We start from the raw sequence: 24,878 nt of genomic DNA on the forward strand, positions 1-24,878 counted from the left end.
GTGCCAACTCACAGTGTCATCGTGAAATTGTGATTAATTTGAAAACAGGACTCTTGACAAAAGAGGCTGTATCATTGGTCACACTGTGTAATGCCCATTGACAAAATGTTACTCAAGCATCGAAATCACATGTATGGAGCTGCTGGTTTTACTCCATATGGTACGGGTAAAATGTATTGATATGCAATATTTACATAACAGACAGCCAGCTGATGCTAGTCTGTCATGTAAACTTTCTTTATATAGTTATGAGGGTATTTAGAGGATGTAGTAAGGATGTAACAAGAGAGGACATTTAAGTCACTTGTAAGACCCTAATTTGAGTATGGTTCCAGCATATGGGACCCAGACCAGGATTACTTGATACGAGAACTGGGAAAGATCCAAAGGAAAGTGGTGTGATTAGTTCGGGGTGATTTTCGAAAAAAAAAAAAAGAGTAATGTTACAAAAATGTTGCAAACTTTGGGCTGGGAAGACTTGGGAGTACGGAGATGAGGTGCTTGACTAAACGCTTTGTTCCGAGTTGCCAGTGGAGAGATGGTGTGGAATGACGTTAGTAGGCGAATAAACTTGGGTAGAGCTTTTGAAGTTAGGGAAGATCATAATATGAAGATAAATCTAGAATTCAAGAGGACAAATTGGAGCAAATATTGATTTATAGGATGAGGAATTAAAGGTTCGATAAATTTATTTTGTTTTGTTAATAACCTATATTACATTGCTTTACATTGATTTAGACTAAAATACACATGTTATTATAGTAACATTTTGCATAAATAAAACATATATACTGTAAAAAGTTATGGAAATTCATTTTCCAATTACTTATTCAAGTGATATCTCTAGTGCTCAGTGGCAACTTTGGCTGCCATTAAATTTCTCGGTGTACCAGTGCCGAATTTTTCAAAAATTATTTTCTTGATAATACATGTAATCGTTACGACAATTATGAACTGCAATCAACTACAAAATACAAATAAAATAATTCTGAGCACTAATGGGTTAAGGCCATGGTTGCTTTCTTGTCACTCCTAGCCCTTCCCTATCCCGTCATTGCGATAAGACCTATTTGTGTCGGTGCAACATAAAGCAAGTTGTAAATGAATACAATTTAAACTGAAAGAAAAGAGTCTGAAAAAGATCCAAATTATGATGAATGGACTTAGGTAACAACAATATAAGGCAACATGACCTGAATTTCAAAGTGATACAGGAGGAAAAGTGATATAAAATACAGTAAATTGGAGAAAAGCCATACTTGAAATGATGATGAGGAAATATTAAATCTGGAAGGGTCAAGGTCTTACTGAAAAGTTTTCAGGCAATTTCTAGAAAGACAAGTATCAAGTCAATGGGATGGTTGTGCAATTGAATTCAAAAGATTGAAGCTAAAGTGGATAAACTATTTATTCCTTTCTTTAATAATATGAAAGGCTTGAATCAACACGTAGATAATTTCTTCAATCTTTTTTTTTTTTTCATGATTAGGAATCATCTTCGGAGTACTTTTACACTGTAATTTGTATTACACTGTGTGTGGGAATTCAGGATTGATAAACAAATATACAGTTTTAATGTGCTATACATTGTTTCCACATGAATGCAGTATTTAATTCTTTACATTTAAATCATTTCTCTTTGGGTTATGTGCTTTTGGTGATGACCCCAGTAAATCTGATGTATCATCAGAATGTTTGTAATAATGACTGATTTAAAAAAATGCAAAGTATCCTTGGGAAATGCTGTCTGTCCTTCTAGCCAAGGGTTGTACAAACATTTCTTGTATGGTTTGATTACAGGGATGATGTAGAGAGAAGTCTTTTAATAGAAGTTCAAGATCTTCAGGAGAGTATTTCAAAACTTCAAGAAATGCTGTATGAGGTAGGTTCCAGTAGGACATTTCCTTTAAGAAAACTAAAGTACTATAATGAAGCACAGTTTCACTGAAATGTAAACACAAAGTTCTTAATAGACTAGAAATTGTATCTAGAATATTCACACAGCATTTATTTATGATGATAGTAGGTAACATGCATTATAGTATTCAAAGGGTCAAGATGGTGGTGAGTGAGCGTAACTGTGTTTTTCCTCTATGTTCTTTTAGATGTTTTGGTGTCAAAACAAACAGTGTGTACAAAAGAATATACAGTAGTGATGTTCATCTAGATGATCCAGGCAGTGATTCAATGTGTTGTGAAGTGCTCAGAAATAAGTCTCTACAATTTAAATGGCTTTGTTTTTATTCCACGTGCTACGGCGGCTGCTGGCATACCCAAGCCTCCCCTGCCAGGAGTGTACGACTCGCCGTCTCGAGATGGAATATACCTCAGGTTGGAAACTGGTTGACTGCCGTTCGTGAGTTTCATTTTCCTTCACTGGCGACAGCAAACCTCCCTTGCATTCTTGTAGTACCGGCTTCAATTCCAGCCTCCAGTAAATTATCTCTGTTTTCTACTTGGTCTACTTTAAGTTTATTATTGACATTCTTACTGTTAGCTGGTGATGTGGAGGTAAACACGGGACCTGCGGCAGATAGTGCATTCTCATTTTACCATCAGAATATCTGCTCTCTTAAAAACAAAATTACTGACTGTGAGCTCTACCTACAAGAACTATCTTCTTTCGACATTGTCGCCTTTTCTGAAAGTTGGTTAACTGACTTTGTTTCAGACGCGGAAATCCTTCCCTCCAAAGAGTTTTCCATTTTCAGAATGGATCGTGGATCTCAGGGCGGTGGGGGGGGGTTCTCCTGCCTGTTAAAAATCCAAATGGCATGCTAACCTAGTACTGATTTAAGTAGTGACTGTGAAGCCGTCTGGGTAGAAGTGAAACTTCAGCATTCCAAATATCTATTTGCTTGTTTTTACAGACCACCTCGATCAACCCTCGATTATTCTGAAATTTTTTTCTCTTTTGTAATGAAAGCCATTAATCTGAATCCTAATGTAATTATACCGGGTGACTTCAACCTCTCTATATCTTGAAATTCCCCTGCGCAAGGTGTCCCTTGTAATAGCCTTGACAAGTGGTATCTCGACCATTATATTACGGACCTAGGACTCCAACAGTACGTCCATGAGAACACCTGCGGGGAGAGTCTTCTTGACTACCTGCTCTGCTCTGTTGAGCCTTCAGTTATTTCTGTGGGACGAAATATTTTTAAATCGAACGACAAGTCTGTAGAGGCAACATTCCCTGTTGCCCCTCCCCATCCCCCGAAATGTCATCAACCCTATAACAGGAACTGTGTACCCATGTGGCGAAAGGTTGATTGGCAGGCTGTCAATCACACCCTCTCTCTTCTACCCTGGCACTTGCTGCAAGTGGGTGAAGTCCAAGAAGCAGTGGACTTGTTCTTTGACTGGACTCTTGCTGTGATCTGTGACCTTGTTCCCACTCGTAAAACATCTGCCAGATGCCCACCATGGAAGAAAAGTGACACCAAAATGGCATAAATTAATAAAACGAAGAAAGCCTGGAAAGACTAGAAAAGGTCACCTTCTGAAGCTAGCTTTTTCTGACTTTCGCAAACACCATAAACAGCTTCTTAAACGGGATTACATGGACTACATAAACTCTGCCTGCCTAGAAATGAGAAGCAATAGCAAACGATTCTGGTCTCTGATAAACAGCAGGAAAAATGTAAAGAGTATGCCAGACACAGTAACTTGGGCTGATAATTTAGCCAGTGGTAGTAATAGACCGGAAATTCTCAACGATTACTTTGGGTCTAATTTTGTTGCACCTGTTCAGTTCCCAGATTTTCCATGTATTGATTGTTTTCCTTCTCATAGTCTCAGTAATCTTTCCACCTCTGAGTCAGAAGTCTATTCTTTACTTTCCTCCCTGCCAGAAAATAAACCTACTGGACCCGATGGCCTCAGTCCTGTCTTCCTTAAGAATACCACTACGACTCCTATTGCTGTTATATCGAACTGTTGCTTCTTAGCCGGCTACTTTCCTGACGACTGGAAAATCGCTAACATCACTCCAGTTTTTAAAAGTGGAAAGAGGTCTGATGTTAGAAACTATTGCCCAATTTCTAGATTACCAACCGTATCTCTCATCTGTGAAAAGATTGTCCACCAGCATCTTCTTTCTTTCACCCTTCCTTATATATCGTCCCAGCAGCATGGTTTTCTTCCTGGTAGCTCCTGCCTAAATAATCTGGCTGTTCTTCTCCATTGTGTAACATCTGCTCTTAATACCGGTTCTCAGCTGGACATGTGCTACATTGATATTGCAAATGCTTTTGATACCGTAGACCACGCACTTCTTTCCTATAAACTCTTAGAACGTTTTAATATCCATGGTCACTTCCTAACACTCCTGCAGAGCTTCCTCAATACCAGAACTCAGCGTGTGGTTCTTGAGTTCGACTCTTGTTATGGTACATTCTGGCATCCCACAGGGTAGTATCCTAGGTCCCCTTCTTTTCGTCCTATTTATTGATGATCTCATTAATACTATATCTTCCGTTTCATGTAAAATTCTATTATTTGCAGATGACTGTAAAATATTAAAACAAATCGATTCTTTATCAGACATAAACTCCTTACCGAGTGGGCTTAACTCACACTCTGAATGGTGCTCCACATGGCATCTTAAGCCTAATCCTACCAAGTGTTCCTCTATTTCGATCATGCTTTGTAAATCCCCTATTCTTACTAAATACTTAGTAAATAATCCCTCCTCGGTAACCCGTTCCCAACTCTAACAAAACAAAATGACTTAGGAGGGTTGTTTGACAGTAAATTGTTATTTGTGCCCATGTATAAAAGATAACCTCATGAGCAATGTCACTTCTTGGTTTGTTGTATAAATTTTCTGACATCACCAATATCCATGCCCTCAGAGCCTACTATGTATCTTGCATCCTACCGATTATCGAATTTGCGTCTCCCATTTGGTCTACCTCTTCACCCACTAATCTGAATCACATTGACCGTGTGCAGTCATTCTTCTGTGCTATTGTTAGAGTCAGAGTATCTGATTGTCGAAACTTGAGCAGTAATCAGATGCTGTACAAGTTAAACCTTCGCCCGTTGTCTGGTCGCAGGAAAGTAGCTAACCTTAGATTCCTATATAACACTGTTAACAGTTTATTTCATTCTCCTAAACCTGCATCCTTCTTTTTCCTACATGTTCCAACTCACAAAACCAGGATTAATCCAGCCCTTCATATTCTGTATTCCCGCCTCTCTCTCATCCAAATAACTTTATTTATCTGCATACCAACCCTCCTTAACTCTTGATCTTCTGACAGGAACTTGGATGTTTTTTCTTCGTATGCCTCCTTTAATCGATTCTTCCTTAACCTAGTTCATTTTCTTCATATTCCTTTCTTCTCTTCACATTACATAATGTAATATTTATTTATTTTTACTGTACTATATAATTACTTACGTGTTATATCTGTATTTATCTTACTGTGCCTAGCTATAAGTTCTTCTCTTCGTTTTACATTCAATCTTTAATTTTCCTTGTTGTTTCTTTTGCTTTCATGTTTTGTTGTTAATTGGTGTCTCTACAGTTAGGTACGGTATTTTATTAGTTTTTAAGTTTTTCCTCTATTTTTATCATTAAATGCTTTTTTTTCATTGTTCTTCCACTTATTATTTTATGTTGCTATGTCCTACTCCCTTTTAATTTTTTATCATTGCAGAACTCTGTAACTTGGCTTCTCGCTGGTTTAACAAACAAACAAACAAACAAACAAACAAACAAACAAACAAACAAACAAACAAACAAACAAACAAACTTAGTTTGAACAAAATCTACAATTTTTCTTTTGTAATTTTGATTTTGGTATCTAATTGATAAAAATACAGAGCAAGAAATATTTCCAGAAAGAAATCCCGGTTACAATGTTCCTTCAGTTTCATTAGCTAACTTTTTCTATGGTCATAACTATAGTGCAGACTTTTATCTATTCCTCTCCATTAATTTCTAGGATGAACATAATTTTTATAACCTGAGATCCTTACACTTTCATTCACTTCATCAGCAGAATGCCTCTCTTAATTAACCATCCACTCATTAACGTGAACTATCCTGATCATACCAATAGTAGACACTTCCCTGATTAAAAACATAAAAATTCATAAATAGAAGCTGATGACCATTCACTTGGTATATTTAAAAAGGAAGCATTCAATATTTCATTTTCAAAAAAGGCCTTGACTTTAAAAACATTTGGTGGATTACTCAGTCAACAAATCAAGTAACTATTTCTTTTGTTCTTTGCCAACAATCGACAAACTGATGGACATTAGTTACCAATTGCACTTGCAACTTCACATTATATTCAACAGCACTGCAGATCATGGACGCTTAGAACTTATCAAAATTTAAATGTTTTTCTTAAAAGTAATGACACTGTGGAATAATTGTTATAAAATAAGGATGTTGAGACATAACAAATAAAACACATGCTAACATTTCAGTTTTTATGAGTTCTAAGTACCGGGAGAGTTGGCCATGTGGTTAGGGGCGCACAGCTATGAGCTCGCATCCGGGAGATAATGGGTTCGAACCCCACTGTCGGCAGCCCTGAAGGTGGTTTTCCATGGTTTCCCATTTTCACACCAGGCAAGTGCTCGGGCTGTACCTTAATCAAGGCCACGGCCCCTTCCTTCCCATTCCGAAGCCTTTCCTGTCCCATTGTCGCCATAAGACCTATCTGTGTCGGTGTGACGTAAAGCAAATAGAAAAAAAATGTTCTAAGTGATAATATTCTCCGACCAATGCTTGTATTAAGATCAAATAAGGCTGATGATGCCCAATAAAAGAAGGACAAAACATGTCCCTTCAAATTTAGTAATTTCTATGTTTATTTAACCACATAACTGTGGAATTAATTTGTATTGAATAGGTGGGGTAATACAAATACTCTTTTTGTAAACTTAGTGAGATAGCTGTTTTTAATATGGAACAAAGATGAGAGTTATGGTTTGTAATAAGTGGTATGTACTTCTTAAAATTACAAATTATTTATTATATCATCCACCTATTCAATACAATAAAATCCTTGTGATTAAGATTCAAACTTTGTTACAGTTGTTTCTAATGGGACATGTTTTGCCTGTATTTCAGGTATCATCAGCCAGCATATCACCTCTAAGTTAGATCAGGATCCTGATATTGTTCTTACTGTATATGAGACTATCACATCGTTTAAAATCTTAACTACTTACAAATTTATATAATAAAATTACAAACAGTAGTGGTAAATTAAAAAATATAAACAATGAATAGCTAGGCTGTGATTGTGACTGACTAGAAAAAGCACATTGAATAATTCTAATGTAATGTAAGGTATTATGGAATGTTAAAAATTAATAAATTACAATAACTAAACCTTTCAGGAAACTCATTCCATCTAAACCTCTTTCAGAGAATGGTTATTGTGAACGTAGTACCAGTACCATTTAATTGCTACTGTTGTGAAAATCTGGTTAAAAACCTGTGCTAATATTTTATAGTAACAGTCTGTCATTAAAAGATACTTCTACACCACCACTGACAAGAATTATTTGTTGGAACCAATGTTAGACTCCCTTCTTAGTTGTATTATTGATGCTGTGAAATAAATGTGTGTTGAAGTTCTGAAATTAAAAGAACGCTGTGTAAATTTAAGAGTCAATAGGAATATCTGATTTAATTGGTGATGTTGATATTTTGTCACTTACCCCCTTGACTGTTGCAGTGTTGTCTTGCAGCGTTAACCGCACTGGAAAGTCTGACAGTCACTACGCTTCTGCTTCTCGTGTTATAGCAGTGTGAATGTTGCAACGGGGGGTTTGTTGGGGAAGGAGGGATGGGCGGGGCTTTGAAATCGCTAGTTGTGTGCGGAGGGGAATTGACGTAAACTGAAGGGGGGGGGGGGTTGCTTTCGCTGGTGTAGTGGGAGTGTTTATAGATGTAGAATTAAATGCTTAAAAAAAATCTTTATCCTTTAAATTAAATGTTTGTAATAATTCCGGACTCATAATGATAATGATTACTTGAAATAAGTGGTATGTTCCATGCTGTCAATGGAGAGATGGCATGGAATGACATGAGTAGACAAATAAGTTTGAGTGGTGTCTTTAAAAGTAGGAAAGATCACAATATGAAGACAAAGTTGGAATTTACAAGCACAAATTGGGGCAAATATTCGTTTATAAGAAGGGGAGTTAGGGACTGGAATAGCTTACCAAGGGAGATGTTCAATAAACTTCCAATTTCTTTGAAATCATTTAAGAAAAGGCTAGGAAAACAACAGATAGGGAATCTGCCATCTGGGCGACTGTCCTAAATGCAGATAAGTATTGATTTACTGACAGAACCTTGGACACATTCACACATGGTTGCCATGTATCCTGATTTAACCAGGATTCTTCTAGTTTTCTAGATAGGCCGACTCTTCATTACAGGCAGCTGCGATCAGTAAAAGGCTCATTTTCACTAACAATGGATGATATTTAGAATAAATAATGTAAAGGAATAGGTAAGTGAAAATCATACATTCGATTAAAAGGCAACTCAATTGGCAACAATATGACGAAACTGCTTACAACACAGTACTTCTCCCAAGTGCTGTCATAGCATGTTCATCTGTCTTGCTTTCTCTGGTCATTGCTCGCATAACATGGTACTAACCCAAAGTTCTGCATTAGTCAGAGCTATAAACAACACCAGTCATCAGCATAATGATTGCAAATTCATTTAATGACCAAAAAAGTTAGTAGAATGTGTGAAATGATACATTCTGCTGTTGAGTGTTAATGTGTATTCATATTTTACAACAGAGAGTCAATCAAAAGATTTACATGATACAGCTGGAATGGACAAAGCAAGACGGTCCTTGACTATGCCATTACAGATGAAGAAAGAAGTTAATGTTAATGTTATTTGGTTTACGTCCCACTAACTACTTTTACGGTCTTCGGAGACGCCGAGGTGCCGGAATTTAGTCCCGCAGGAGTTCTTTTACGTGCCAGTAAATCTACCGACACGGGGCTGTCGTATTTGAGCACCTTCAAATACCACCGGACTGAGCCAGGATCGAACCTGCCAAGTTGGGGTTAGAAGGCCAGCGCCTTAACCGTCTGAGCCACTCAGCCCAGCAAGAAAGAAGTAGACTTGTGACTGATGGCAAGGTGATTCCAGGTGAGAACCTCAATAGCAACTGCTGGTTATTATCAATCAATCAATCAATCAATCAATCAATCAATCAATCAATACTGATCTGCATTTAGGGCAGTCGCCCAGGTGGCAGATTCCCTATCTGTTGCTTTCCTAGCCTTTTCCTAAATGATTTCAAAGAAATTGGAAATTTATTGAACATCTCCCTTGGTAAGTTATTCCAATCCCTAACTCCCCTTCCTATAAATTAATATTTGCCCCAGTTTGTCCTCTTGAATTTCAACTTTATCTTCATAATTTGATCTTTCCTACTTTTATAAACGCCATTCAAACTTATTCGTCTACTAATGTCATTCCACGCCATCTCTCCGCTGACAGCTCGGAACATACCACTTAGTCGAGCAGCTCTTCTTCTTTCTCTCAATTCTTCCCAACCCAAACATTGCAACATTTTTGTAACGCTACTCTTTTGTCGGAAATCACCCAGAACAAATCGAGCTGCTTTTCTTTGGATTTTTTCCAGTTCTTGAATCAGGTAATCCTGGTGAGGGTCCCATACACTGGAACCATACTCTAGTTGGGGTCTTACCAGAGACTTATATGCACTCTCCTTTACATCCTTACTACAACCCCTAAACACCCTCATAACCATGTGCAGAGATCTGTACCCTTTATTTACAATCTCATTTATGTGATTATCCCAATGAAGATCTTGTAACTTATTTATCACTCTATAGAGAATAACATCATCCGCAAAAAGCCTTACCTCCGATTCCACTCCTTTACTCATATCATTTATATATATAAGAAAACATAAAGGTCCAATAATACTGCCTTGAGGAATTCCCCTCTTAATTATTACAGGGTCAGATAAAGCTTTGCCTACTCTAATTCTCTGAGATCTATTTTCTAGAAATATAGCAACCCATTCAGTCACTCTTTTGTCTAGTCCAACTGCACTCATTTTTGCCAGTAGTCTCCCATGATCCACTCTATCAAATGCTTTAGACAGGTCAATCGCGATACAGTCCATTTGACCTCTTATCCTATCTTGCTGGAATCCTACAAGTTGAGCTTCAGTGGAATAACCCTTCCTAAAACCGAATTGCCTTCTATCGAACCAGTTATTCATTTCACAAACATGTCTAATATAATCAGAAAGAATGCCTTCCCAAAGCTTACATACAATGCATGTCAAACTTACTGGCCTGTAATTTTCAGCTTTATGTCTATCACCCTTTCCTTTATACACAGGGGCTACTATAGCAACTCTCCATTCATCTGGTATAGCTCCTCCGACCAAACAATAATCAAATAAGTACTTCAGATATGGTACTATATCCCAACCCATTGTCTTTAGTATATCCCCAGAAATCTGATCAATTCCAGCCGCTTTTCTAGTTTTCAACTTTTGTATCTTATTGTAAACGTCATTGTTATCATACGTAAATTTCATTACTTCTTTGGCCTTAGTCTCCTCCTCTATCTCAACATCATCCTTGTAACCAACAATCTTTACATACTGCTGACTGAATACTTCTGCCTTTTGAAGATCATCACATACACACTCCCCTTGTTCATTAATTATTCCTGGAATGTCCTTCTTGGAACCTGTTTCTGCCTTAAAATACCTATACATACCCTTCCATTTTTCACTAAAATTCGTATGACTGCCAATTATGCTTGCCATCATGTTATCCTTAGCTGCCTTCTTTGCTAGATTCAATTTTCTAGTAAGTTCCTTCAATTTCTCCTTACTTCCACAGCCATTTCTAACTCTATTTCTTTCCAGTCTGCACCTCCTTCTTAGTCTCTTTATTTCTCTATTATAATAAGGTGGGTCTTTACCATTCCTTACCACCCTTAATGGTACAAACCTGTTTTCGCATTCCTCAATAATTTCTTTAAACCCATCCCAGAGTCTGTTTACATTTTTATTTACCGTTTTCCACCGATCATAGCTACTTTTTAGAAACTCCCTCATGCCTGCTTTATCAGCCGTATGGTACTGCCTAACAGTCCTACTTTTAAGACCTTCCTTTCTATCACATTTATTTTTAACTACCACAAAAACAGCTTCATGATCACTAATACCATCTATTACTTCAGTTTTCCCATAGAGCTCATCTGGTTTTATCAGCACCACATCCAGGATATTTTTCCCTCTGGTTGGTTCCATCACTTTCTGAATCAGCTGTCCTTCCCATATTAACTTATTTGCCATTTGTTGGTCATGCTTCCTGTCGTTCGCATTTCCTTCCCAATTTACATCTGGCAAATTCAGATCTCCCGCTACAATCACATTTCTTTCCATGTCGTTTCCCACATAGCTGACTATCCTATCAAATAATTCCGAATCCGCGTCAGTGCTACCCTTTCCCGATCTGTACACTCCAAATATATCAAGTTGCCTATTATCTTTAGAAATGAGCCTTACACCTAGAATTTCATGTGTTTCATCTTTAACTTTTTCGTAGCTTACAAATTCTTCTTTCACCAGAATGAACACTCCCCCTCCCACCCTTCCTATCCTATCTCTACGATACACACTCCAGTGCCGTGAGAAAATTTCTGCATCCATTATATCATTTCTCAGCCATGATTCAACTCCTATTACAATATCTGGTAAATATATATCTATTAAATTACTTAATTCTATTCCTTTCCTTACAATACTTCTACAGTTCAACACTAACAATTTTATGTCATCCCTACTTGATTTCCAGTTCCCTGTTCCCTTATCACTGCTCCCTAGGCCATCCCGTTTCCCTGAATGTATCTCCCTATTACCCTTCCAAACAAATTTCCTAACTTATACGTACCACTGCGGTTTAAATGAAGGCCATCTGAGCGCAGATCCCTATCTCCTACCCACCCATTAGGATCTAGAAATTTCACTCCCAGTTTCCCACATACCCACTCTATAGTCTCATTTAAATCCCCAATCACCCTCCAGTCAGTATCCCTTCTACACAGTATTCCAGTAATAATAATCTCCGCTTTCTTAAACTTCACCCGTGCTGCATTTACCAGATCCCACACATCTCCAACTATGTTGGTACTTATATCAGCTTGCCGTACATTGTTGATCTAAAAGACATTAATGTACTAAAGTTAACAACTATGAAATTACCTAAGATCATAGCATGGGATGTACAACAGATTGGAAAGGGAGCTGACTGTTGTCCATAGACTGGTTTGATGCAGCTCTCCATGCCATTACAGGCAGCTGTGATCCGTAAAAGGCTCATTTTCACTAACAATGGATGATATTTAGAATAAATACTGTAAAGGAATAGGTAAGTGAAAATGATACATTCAATTAAATGGCAACTCAACTGGCAACAATATGAAGAAACTGCTTGCAACACACTACTTCTCCCAAGTGCTGTCATAGCTAACGTTTTAATTTCTACATAACTGCAGCATCCTACATCTGTTCTAATCTGCTTGTCATATTCATACCTTGGTCGGTCCTACTGTTCTTTTCCCCTACACTTCCCTCAAAAACCAAATGAACAAGTCCTGGGTGTCTGAAGATGTTTCCTAACATTCTATCTCTTCTTCTGGTCAAATTTAGCCAAATAGATCTCCTGTCACCAATTCGATTCAGTATCTCTTCCTTCGTGATTCGATTTATCCATCTTACCTTCAGCATTCATCTGCAACACCACATTTCAAAAGCTTCTATTCTCTTTCTTTCTGAGCTAGTTATTGTCCATGTTTCACTTCCATACAATACTATGCTCGAGATGAAAGTCTTGAAAAACATCTTTCTAATTCCTACATTTCATCACCGTAAGACCTATCTGTGTCGGTGCGACGTAAAACACCTAGCAAAAAAAATAAAATAAAAATTTCTACATCAATGTTGGAAGTGAGCAAATTTATTTTCATAAGAAAGGCCCCCTTTGCTTGTGCTAGTCTGCATTTTATGTCCTCCTTACTTCTGCCATCATTAGTTACTTTACTACCCAAGTAACAATATTCATCTACTTCCTTTAAAACATCATTTCCTAATCTAATATTTCCTGCATCACCTGACTTCATTCAACCGCATTCCATTACTTTTGTTTTGGTCTTATTTATTTTCATCTTGTACTCCTTACCCAAGACTCTGGAGCTGACTATATGGACAGTATAAGAGGACAACTGCCTACAGGTAAAATAGAGAGCAGTGAAGTAGAGTGGACCCGATTTAAAAACACCTTGGTAAAGGAAGCAATTGAGGTTTGCAGGAAGATAAGTGGTCCGAGTAAGCAGGTAAAAAAGACTCTGGTGGAATGAAAGAGTAAGATCCTTAATAAAGGAAAGGAACACAGCACAAAAAGAGCAAGATAGAAATCCAAGCCAGAACAGATAAGGGACGAGAACAAGATCAAAGACTTCCAGCAAGTTTATCAGGACAAGAAACTGAGGTTAAAAGAGTTGTCAAAGAGAAGATGAAGTACTGGGAGAACTTTACTCAAAAACTGGAGAAGACAGCAGAGGCAATATGAAACTATTGCTTAGAGTGATCAAAAACAAAAAGTATGCAGTTTGATACTAACAAGGCAATTGAGGATTGCAAAGTAAACCTGGTCAGTGAAGAAGAAGACATTATGGTCACCTATTGAACAGGTCAGAAGCAGATCAAAAAACAAAAGAATATTTTTAGATTTATTTTTTGTACTTGTTTAACATCGCACTAACACATCAAAGGGTTTTGGCGATGGAGGGATGGGAAAGGGCTAGAATTGGGAAGGTAGCGACTGTGGACTTGATTACGGCACAGCCTCAGGATTTGCCTGGTGTGAAAATGGGAAAAAACGCAAAATCATCTTCACGGCTGCCGACAGTGTGATTCGAACCCACTATCTTCCGAATGCAAGCTCACAGCAGCATGACCGTAATTGTACAGCCAACTTGCTCGGTAGAAGAATCATCTGTTAAAACCTACACAGAAGAACTTCCCATTACATGGGCAAAAACAGAAGCAACACTTATGAAGTTGTCACATGGGAAATCGCCAGGAATCGAAGAAGTCAACACGGACATGATTAAAGCAGCAGGAGTCCAGGGTTTGCAGTGGTATCACAGGGTGCTCAATGCAGTGTAGAAGGAAGCATCATACCCACTGATTGGAGTACGAGTGCCATTATCCCCTTGTTGAAGAAAGGAAAACCGGGTGAGTTGGCCGTGCGGTTAGAGGCCCGCAGCTGTGAGCTTGCGTCCGGGAGATAGTGGGTTCAAATTCACTGTCAGCAGCCCTGAAGATGGTTTTCCATGGTTTCCCATTTTCACACCAGGCAAATGCTGGGGCTGTAACTTAATTAAGGCTATGGCCACTTCCTTTCCACTCTCAGCCCTTTCCTGTCCCATCGTCGCCATAAGACCTATCTGTGTCGGTGCGACATAAAGCCACTAGCAAAAAAAAAAAAAGGAAGAAAGGAAATCGCTAAAAATGCCCCAACTACCAGAGAGAATAACGTTCCTTTCTCATCGGCATAAACAATTCTCAAGAAGATCTTGGAAAGCAGATTGCAAGTCATCTTAGATCCACAGTTAAAAGAGGAACAGTATGGCTTCAGATCCAATACGTTACCAACAGACCTAATCTTCAGTGTCCAGTATGTTAATGGAGAAATATTGGGAGAAAGGCAAAAATCTGTTTGTGGGTTCCCTGGATATTGAGAATGCATATGACAACATTGCAACAGAGAAGATATGGGAATGCCTGAGAAAAAGGAATGTGCTGGAGAGAATGGTGAGGAAAGTTCAGATGCTGTATGAGCACTGTACAAGCTGTGTGCAATTCAATGACAAACATTCAACCTGGTTCCAGGCCAAGAGTGGAGTCCAGCAAGGCATTGTTGTTTATCACAGATGACATAATGAAGAACATCGAGAAAACCTCTGGTGAATTTAATGCAGTGTAGTGTTGGCTATTGAATGCATGATTTGAAGCAGTGTATTGATTCATTCAAGTGTCCGAGTGAATCGATTCACAGGAATGGCAAGCTCACAGCACACAATTCAGCTTACTCCCAGCGGACAGTGCTGAGTGGCGCATTCACTGGATGTTGACGGGGAGCTGAGCTTCCGCTGCAGCGAGACAGTGAATCATGGCACACAGAAAGAATCGTGAATGAGCGCGGCACAGTGAGACACAAGATACACACAGCTCCTTATCAGCACACTGGACACTGGCGGAGAGCCGAGCTTCCGCTGCAGCGAGACATATAGTGAGCCATCGCACACCGAAAGAATCGTGAACAAGCACGGCTCAGTGAGACACAAGATACACACAGCTCCTTATCGACACACTGGACACTGGCGGAGAGCTGAGCTTTCGCTGCAGCGAGGCATACAGTGAGCCATAGTACACTGAAAGAATCGTATGCTATAATGGACTCTCGAGCTCAGCTCATTTGAAAATAATACCCACTTGCAATCACTGTCCTCTTCTTACAGGGAGGTTTAAATAATAGATGGATTTATTTGCAGTGTGAAAAAGGTAGTCAAAACATAATTCTGAAGTAGCTTGTAAGTAGGTAGGCTATTAGATTATACTATTTATTAGTTTAATGAATCTTAGTATTATAACTTAGTTGACATTTGACAATTAAACTCGACTCTAGCCTGCCCTATGACTGTGAGTCATGCTCATGACCACTCAAAAGTACCTGTTTTATATTGGGAAGAAAGGCTCAGTATTCTCTCAGTTCATATGTCACATCGTTGCAAAAGACTTCAATCATATGTGGACAGTAAGTGAGCTGAATGACACAATAACTTAACCAACAGTATGTCGAATCAGAAAACCAGCAGGCTACTGTACATCTCGGGTAGCCTATACAAAATATGACGATTTAAAAAATCCTCAGCTGATACAAATACATATTTTCAAAAATGACTGAGCGAGTTGGACGTGCGGTTAGTATCGCGTAGCTATGTGCTTGCATTTGGGGGAGAGTGGGTTCGAATCCCACCATCGGCAGCTGTTAAGATGGTTTTCTGTAGTTTCCCCATTTTCACATCAGGAAATGCTGCGACTGTACCTTATTATGGCCATGGCTGCTACATTCCTAATCCCAGAACTTTCCCATCCTGCATCGCCGGAAACCTTCAATGTATTAAAGTGACTAGCATTTTTTTCTCAGAAAGGAGTTCATAGTATGGAGACCACATGGCAGCTGCGAGCACTGAATGCAGTTGCTGCTGTCCTACCAGTACATACTACACAGATGCAGTAGGAGCGGTGACTAATGTGCCGTGAATCAGATCACTGTATCAATTCAGTAACGTAAACGGAATCAAATGAATCTAATGTCCCATCACTAATGCAGTGGCTTTCGCTGATGACGGTTCATAAGAAAAATACAGTAAAGCACATGATTGCTGTGCCTTGTAAATCATTTGTTAACTGCTTATAAATAATGGTTTTTCCATAAAAATGAATTATTATTATTATTATTATTATTATTATTATTATTATTATATATTTTTCAACTTAGGATGACTTTCCCTGGGCAAAATAAAATTTAATTCTTCTTCTTCTTTTATGACCATGTAGGATCACGTTAGTCAGTCCATCATTCAGGTCTCTTTGAAGGGATTGTTTGGGCTTTGCGGTCCTCCCAGTACTTCTTCAGGCGTGTTGTTGGTTTGTTTTGTGTAAGGGTTAAGCGGAAGTTTGTATTCTTGAGTTTTGTATTCAATTTTATCTTATTTGTGGTGTCTGCTGTTGTAAGGCCTATTTCCTTCAGATCCTCTCTTGCTTCTCTGATCCATTTACATCCTGTTGTGGTATTTTTTGAGATGAGATTCTGTTGTACTAATTGTTTCAGAAGTCTCGAATCCTGCATCCTCATGATATGTCCAAATAATCCCAGTCTCATCTTACGCATAGTATCTGTAATGGGTTCTAGCTCTTTGTACATGACTTTGTTAGCTATTAACTGCCACTGTCCATCTTTCTGGTATTTTTGGTTGATGCAAGTTCTTCCAATCCTCCGTTCAATTTTCTGAAGTCTGTCAGTCTTTGATTGTTTATTCAGGTGAAAAAGTGTTTCTGCTGCATATGTAGCTGCCAGTTTTATAACTGTGTTGTAGTGTATTATTCTTGCATTTATTGATAGACATTTCTTTTTGTAGATATCCCATGTAAATTTTTGTGCTTTGTTCTTGTTTGGTTTGAGATTTTTTAATTTAGGTTATGTGTTATTACTTCTCCCAGATATTTAAATTGAGTTACTATTTTGATTTTATTACCATTTATGGTAACTTCTTTTAGTTGTGTTGGTTTTTGGGGCATAATTTCTGGGGTTTTTTCAAATGATATTTTGAGGCCAATTTTATTTGCAATGTTTTGAAGTTCTGATATCTGGGTTTTTGCTTCTTTTATGTCCACTGCTAGTAACGCTAAATCGTCAGCAAAACACAGGCAATTTGTTTTGATTTTTTGGCCAATCTTTATTTTGTGGGGACATTTCCTAAACCATTTCCTCATTAACATTTCTAGAGCACAATTAAATACGTAGGTGGACCAAAAGGTTAGTTGCACTAACGTGCCGCAGCAGCGCGCTGTGTGTCGCAAACGTGGGCAGCGGAGAAGGGGCAGACACTGCCCGCACGTCTTTTAGGCAGGTAGCTGTGGTGTCTCGTCTAGTATTGTGTGAATAGCAGCCAAATGCAACAGCGCGTCAAATGGACGTTTACTCCCAATATGAGATGCATGCGACAATCTGATTCCTATGGGCCAAAAGGAAGAATTGCACAGACATTCATCGTGAAATTGTGCTATGTATGGAGAGCAGGACATTTCCCGGCAAGGTATCGTAAAGTGGTGCCAGCAATTTAAAGCCGGACGCATGGATATCTCGGACAGCCATCGTGCAGGCAGGCCTGCAACGTCCAGGACCCGTGCAAAGGTCAACAGTGTGAATGCGATAATTAGACAGAACCGGCGCATTAAACTGAGAGAAATCGCGACACAGCAGAACATGTTGTATGGCAGTGTGTTCGCCATGGTTCACGAGGACCTTGGATATCGTAAGCTGTGTCAAAGATGGGTCTCACGTCTTCTCACCGATGAGCACAAGGGACAAAGTTTCCAATCATCCCTGGCATTTTTGCAATGCTATGCCACAGACGGCAACGGGTTTCTGCTGCGAATCGTCACAGGCGACGAAACGTGGGTCCATCACTTCACCCCCGAAACGAAGCGAACATCAATGGAATGGGTGCGCCCCTCATCACCACAACGAAAGAAGGCCAAGGTTCAACCTTCGGCCGGTAAGGTTATGGAGACAGTGTTCTTTGCCATGGAGGGTTTGCTGTACGTGGAATTCATGCCAAAAGGGACGACGATCAACATGGCATCGTACTGTCAAACATTGCACCGGTTGCGCAAAGCGATTAAAGAGAAGCGCGGGGGGAAATTGAGCGCCGGTGTGATTTTGTTGCACGATAACGCAACACCTCACAAGGCCCGCCAAATGAGAGAACTGCTGCAGCGTTTCAAGTGGGAGGTCTGGCAACATCCACCCTACAGTCCCGACCTAGCGCCATGTGACTTTCATCTGTTCGGTAAGCTCAAAACGGAGCTCGGTGGTCGACGTTTCCAGACCGATGAGGAGGTGAAGGCCGGTCTCTGAGTGGTTGCAGAACTCTGGAGGAAATTTCTATGCATCCGGCATCGACAAATTGGTTGTGCGTTCGCAGAAATGCTTGGAGTCTCTTGGAAACTATGTGGAAAAGTGACGTTACAGTGCATGTCGTTATAGTCATGTTGCTGTTGTATAGGTGGTGTAATAAATGGCCATAACTGGGAAGTGCAACTTTTTTCTGATCTGCCCTCGTAATAGTGGTGAGAGCCCATCTCCCTGCCATAGTGCAGTTTTAATTTCAAATGACTCTGATGTTTCACCCCTAAACTTCACTTTTGATTTGGTGTTAGTGAGAGTCAATTTTATCATGTTTATTAATTTGGGGTGTAGTCAAAGGTGTCTTAAAGTTTTAAACAGAGATTCTCTATGGATGCAATCATAAGCTTTCTTGAAATCTACAAATGTTATCAGCATATCTCTGTTTCTTCTCCTGTTATAGTCCATTATCAACTTAAGACTCGTGATCTGATCAGGACAGCTGCTCCAGGGTCTGAAACCTCCTTGATATTCTCCTAGTTCTTTCTCAAGTTGTAAACTTATCCTATTAAGAATGATTATTGAAAATATTTTGTATGTTATGTCTAGGAGCGAGATTCCCCTGTAGTTATTAGGGTCATACACCACGAAATTAAATATTATATGAAATGAAATCATTATATGAGTGTTTTAACTATTATTCTACTACTACTACTACTACTAATTGTTTTCATTTTTTACCCTGAAGGGGTATAGCAGGCCTCATAGAGTGTTAAGCCCTCTCTCAGGCCAGGAGATATGGTACGGTGATTTGTGATGTGGAGAAGAATGAGGTAGGTGCGGCCATGGCCCAAAAAAGAATCTGTCCCAGCATTTGCCTTAGTGCAGGAGAATAGAAAACCATTCTTAGGACAGCTGATGGTGGGGACCAGCCTCACCATCTCCTGAATGTAGAGCGACAAGGCTAGCCAAAACTAGCTGCTGTGCCGAAAACTTGGTGTTTTGTTCTGTAAAGTCCTACAATTTTCTTGAATTTTTGGATACCATATCCTCTTTTCTATTTATGATATCTGGTTGCCTTGGGGAAACTGAAACTGTAAAATGATGATGACGGTATACTTCCACAAACGGATTTGGTGTAAAATAGTGAAATTAGGACTAGTATCAGAAAAGAACAGTGAATAGTGCAAAATATATTCGTGGCTTAAAAAAGAGAAAAGTACCCTTTGGACACATCCAAGAAAGAGCACAGTAAAACACTTCCAGTTACAATTTTACCTATGAACTTTCTCATAAAAACAGTGAGTATATAGAGCTTCTCTCATTTTGTAGTACTGGCAGTGAGAATGCAACATATGATTTGGTTGCAGTAGAAATCAAGTGATCACAATTATACACCTGGATTTCCCCCACCTAATCAATACTTGATTTATTTTTGATGAATTTAATACATTTAGCAGTACAGGTTTCAGCCTCTATTAGAGGCCATCTTGAGCTGTTAAAGAACTTTAATTTGATAAAACAACTTACAATACTGTTAAAACACTACTTACTTCCATGTTTAAATAATACAACTACTGGCTAACAGGAGAGTAAGTCAAAACACACTTGCGTTCACAATGCACATTATATAAACATTCTCTAACAAAAAGCACTTTTCTCTTTCTTTTATTTAGATATCTGACACAACTCATTGCCACCTTCCAACAGATCACAATTTATGCAAAAAAAGTCAAAGTGATGTTTCACCATTTCACTTCCAAACATTGGACAATTAAACCCACAAGACAAATCTGATGTTGACATGCACACAATTTTAGTGATAAAAAGATTTTAACTCATTTTACCGAAGTTTGCATCCTTCAAAACATGCTAAAATACGTACTTGTTTTAATAGAGAAATGTACAATTCATCAAGTGTTTGTAAATGGAGCATCAAGGCCATACCAGTGACACTTCACAAATGAACTTTTAGGCATAATTTTAGACCTTTATAACTCGATGCATTGAAATAATGACGGTGCTCCGCATGACATTGCCCTGAAGATGAGCCGACACTCGTTAACAGATGCTTCATATTCTGAAATGCAATTCAGGTTACTAAAAGAACAATGTGCTCCGCAGTGTAAGATCACAGAAAAAGGATATTAGTGTTTTCAAATCAGTCGTACTATAACAGAAAGACACTTCCATTTGTCAAGTGCAAAATTTTTGACAATCATGTTTTTAAACTTCAGTTTGAAGTAGATTTTTAAACTGGATTATAGATCAATAAATTCTGTTACTTTACATATAATACTGTTCTTAGATTTAATCTCTCATTTCATAATCATTCAAATTATTTCATTTAGTTTATTAACTATCTTACTACGCTTTCGTAACTGGTTTAGGTTGTTTGTTAGTGTACATAAATTTTCGATTTTGGACTCTTCCTGGATTTTGTTACTCATTTTATAATTATTTGAGTTAGTTCATTTACTTAGACTAGTATTTTACTATGCTTTTGTAACTAAATTAGGTTAAGTTTGTTATTGTGTGTACTTTGAACTTTGTGTGTATTTTGAACTCTTCTTAAATTTCATTAATCATTTTAAGTTATTGAAATTAGTTGCTGCTTCAGTGCACTTTTAACTATAAAAATGATCCCTTTTAGCATCATTCTAAGTGCTTGGTGAAGAAGCAAATGCATAATATTACTATATAATAGTACAGTACTTTCTTACTGTACATCATCAATTTATCATACTGTATTTTGTACATTTGCTCATGTACCTCATATTTTATTATTATCAGAATATCAAACAGTTTATTCAGTGAACTTATCTTGGCTATGAAGTGTTCATGTTTCACCACACCACTGCGAGACACTGTCCAGGTAATGCGTAGAGGAACACTGTTTCTGCATAGAGTAGTAAAATTAGCATGGAGTGTTGGTAAGACACCTTCAGATTGGACAAAAGCAGTAAATGCACCTATCTATGAGCAAGGGAACAGGAAGGATTGCAACAACTATTGACGTATCTCATTGATTAGTGCTACTTTTGCTTTACGTCGCACCGACACAGATAGGTCTTATGGTCATTGATTAGTATCCAAACCAAATCAAACCCCATGGCACTACAGCCCTTGAAGGGCCTTGGCCTACCAAGCGACCGCTGCTCAGCCCGAAGGCCTGCAGATTACGAGGTGTTGTGTGGTCAGCACGACGAAACATCTCGGCCGCTATTCTTGGCTTTCTAGACTGGGGCCGCTATCTCACCGTCAGATAGCTCCTCAATTCTAATCATGTAGGCTGAGTGGACCTCGAACCAGCCCTCAGGTCCAGATAAAAATCCCTGACCTGGCCAGGAATCGAACCTGGGGCCTCCGGTTAAGAGGCAGGCACGCTACCCCTACACCACGGGGGCCGGCCATTGATTAATATACCAGGCAAAATATTCACTGGCATCTTGGAAGGGAGGGTGCGATCGGTGGTTGAGAGGATGTTGGATGAGAACCAGTGTGGTTTTAGACCACAGAGGATCAGATTTTCATTATGCACCAGGTAACTGAAAAATGCTACAAGAGGAAAAGACAGTTGTGTTTATATTTTGTAGATCTAGAGAAAGCATATTACAGGGTACTGAGGGAAAAGATGTTCACCATTCTGGGGGACTATGGGATTAAGGGTAGATTATTAAAATCAGTCAAAGGCATTCATGTTGACAATTGGGCTACAGTGAGAATTGATGGTAGAATGAGTTCTTGGTTCAGAGTACTTACAGGAATTAGACAAGGCTGTAATCTTTCACTGTTGTTGCTCGTAGTTTACATGGTCCAACTGCTGAAAGGTATAAAGTGGCAGGGAGGGATTCAGTTCGGTCGAAATGTAGTAAGCAGTCTGGCCTATGCTGATGACTTGGTCTTAATGTTAGATTGTGCTGAAATATCTTGGAACTTGAAAATAGGTGCAATGTGCATGATATGAAAATTAGCCTTTCGAGGACTAAATTGATAATACCAATATAAATGGTCCGTTATTGGACATTATAAATTTTCCAGCTAACTCATTCTTGGTTGCCAGCGTTTCGCCCTCGTGTGCTAGGGTGGGCTCATCAGTTGGTATCAGTTGGTTGAGTTAGCTGAAAAATTTATAATGTCCAATAATGGACCATTTATATTGGTATTATAAATTTACTCATTCAGGACAAATATTTCAGATTCCCTATGGGAATCAACATCTATATCATCTGATGGCCAAGCAGGCATCAATTTTTGGTAATGAGACAAAGTCTCTAAGTGCATTGGCACTGCCGGTGGCTCCAGTTAGCCTACGCAGTGGCCTCCACGGTATGCACTAGCCAGCGTATTGGTAGGTGTGCTAGGTACCAACTGATGAGCCCACCCTAGCACACGAGAGTGAAACGCTGGCAACCAAGAATGAGTTAGCTGGAAAATTTATAATGTCCAATAACAGACCATTTATATTGGTATTGTAAATTTACTCATTCAGGACAAATATTTCAGATTCCCTATGGGAATCAACATCTATATCGACTAAATTGATGTCAGTAGGTACGACATCTAACAGAACCGAATGTCAGATTGGTGATACAAAGCTGGAGCAGGTAGATAATTTCAAGTATTTAGGATGTGTGTTCTCCCAGGATGGTAATATAGCAAGTCAGATTGAATCAAGGTGCAGTAAAGTTAATGCAGTGAGCTCGCAGTTGCGATCAACAGTATTCTGTAAGAAGGAATTCAGCTCCCGGATGAAACTATCTTTGCATCAGTCTGTTTTCAGACCAACTTTGTTTTACAGGAGCGAAAGCTGGGTGGACTCAGGATATCTTATTCATAAGTTAGGAGTAACAGACATGAAAGTAGCGAGAATGATGGCTGGTACAAAGAGGTGGGAACAACGGCAGGAGGGTACTGAGAATGAGGAGATAAAGGCTAAGTTAGGAATGAACTCGATGGATGAAGCTGTGCGCATAAATCGCCTTCAGTGATGGGGTCATGTGAGGCGAATTGAGGAGGATAGGGTACCTAGAGAATAATGGACTTTGTTATGGCGGGTAAGAGAAGTAGAGGGAGACCAAGATGACTATGGTTAGACTCAGTTTCTAAAAATTTAAAGATAAGAGGTATAGAACTAAATGATGCCACAGCACTAGTTGCAAATAGAGGATTGTGGCGATGTTTAGTAAATTCACAGAGACTTGCAGACTGAACACTGAAAGGCATAACGGTCTATAATGATGTATGTATGTATGTATGTATGTATGTGATTATATAATCTCAAAGTGTAATTATATGTATGACTTTTAATAACAAAGGTATTTTTATTTTTCAGTCACAATCATCACTACGTTCCCTGCTGAAAGTGCAGATGCAACTAGAAGAGGATATCAATATTAAGACCAATACCTTGAAGATAGATGAAGTTGACTGTATGACGCTTAGACAGAGCATGGATTTTCACGAGTACTGATAATTCATTCTATGTTAACTCTTTCTCCTTTCATATGTTCCAGGTATGGTGACATACAGCATTACAGATAAGAGCATTCTTCTGTGTCACTAGTTAGGCAATGAATGTTGTGTTAGTATAATTCAGGATTTTAGCACCAATATCCCAGATTTATCTCATGTGAAACATAGAGTTGGGTATAAGCTAGAGTAAGTTTGCAGCTTTATAGATCTGTCTGTCTTATCTTTGATTTCAACAATGTAAAAGTAACTGAGGTATGAGGTTCATTCATTCCTTATTCAGCTAGTCCTAGATGAATGATGCGAAGATGTAACTCATAGGGTCAGATGGTATATGCACTTTAGTGGATTTGACAGATTAATATGTAATAGCAATTTCTGGGTCAGTGGGGAAAGCAATGGTAAACTACCTCACTTCCCTAGTATGCCTAGGTCATTTATGACAGCTGACAGTAGAGTTGTTGGGGATCCAACCAGCCTTCAGTCTGAGGACTCGACATACATACCATGAAGCAGTCTAGGGTAGTAATGATTTTGTAGTAGTAAAATTAAATGCCAACACCAAGAAGACATTAGTTTTTTTTTTTTTTTTTTGCTATTGGCTTTACGTCGCACCGACACAGATATGTCTTATGGCAACGATGGGACAG

At 38.8% G+C, this 24,878-nt stretch overlaps 1 protein-coding gene across 1 annotated transcript in view; it reads left to right on the forward strand.

Annotated features, from left to right (window-relative positions):
* Positions 1 to 24,358, forward strand: part of LOC136863831 (tektin-1) — a 136,292-nt gene extending 111,934 nt beyond the window's left edge. Inside the window, exons 5-6 of the mRNA XM_068226106.1 lie at positions 1,801 to 1,882; positions 24,092 to 24,358. Coding sequence (XP_068082207.1) covers positions 1,801 to 1,882; positions 24,092 to 24,229 — 220 coding nt within the window. The 3' untranslated portion in view covers positions 24,230 to 24,358. The remainder of the gene's footprint in view (positions 1 to 1,800; positions 1,883 to 24,091) is intronic.
* The last annotated feature ends 520 nt before the right edge of the window (positions 24,359 to 24,878 follow it).

The sequence above is a fragment of the Anabrus simplex genome, chromosome 2 (assembly GCF_040414725.1).
Source record: "Anabrus simplex isolate iqAnaSimp1 chromosome 2, ASM4041472v1, whole genome shotgun sequence".
NCBI lineage: Eukaryota > Metazoa > Arthropoda > Insecta > Orthoptera > Tettigoniidae > Anabrus > Anabrus simplex.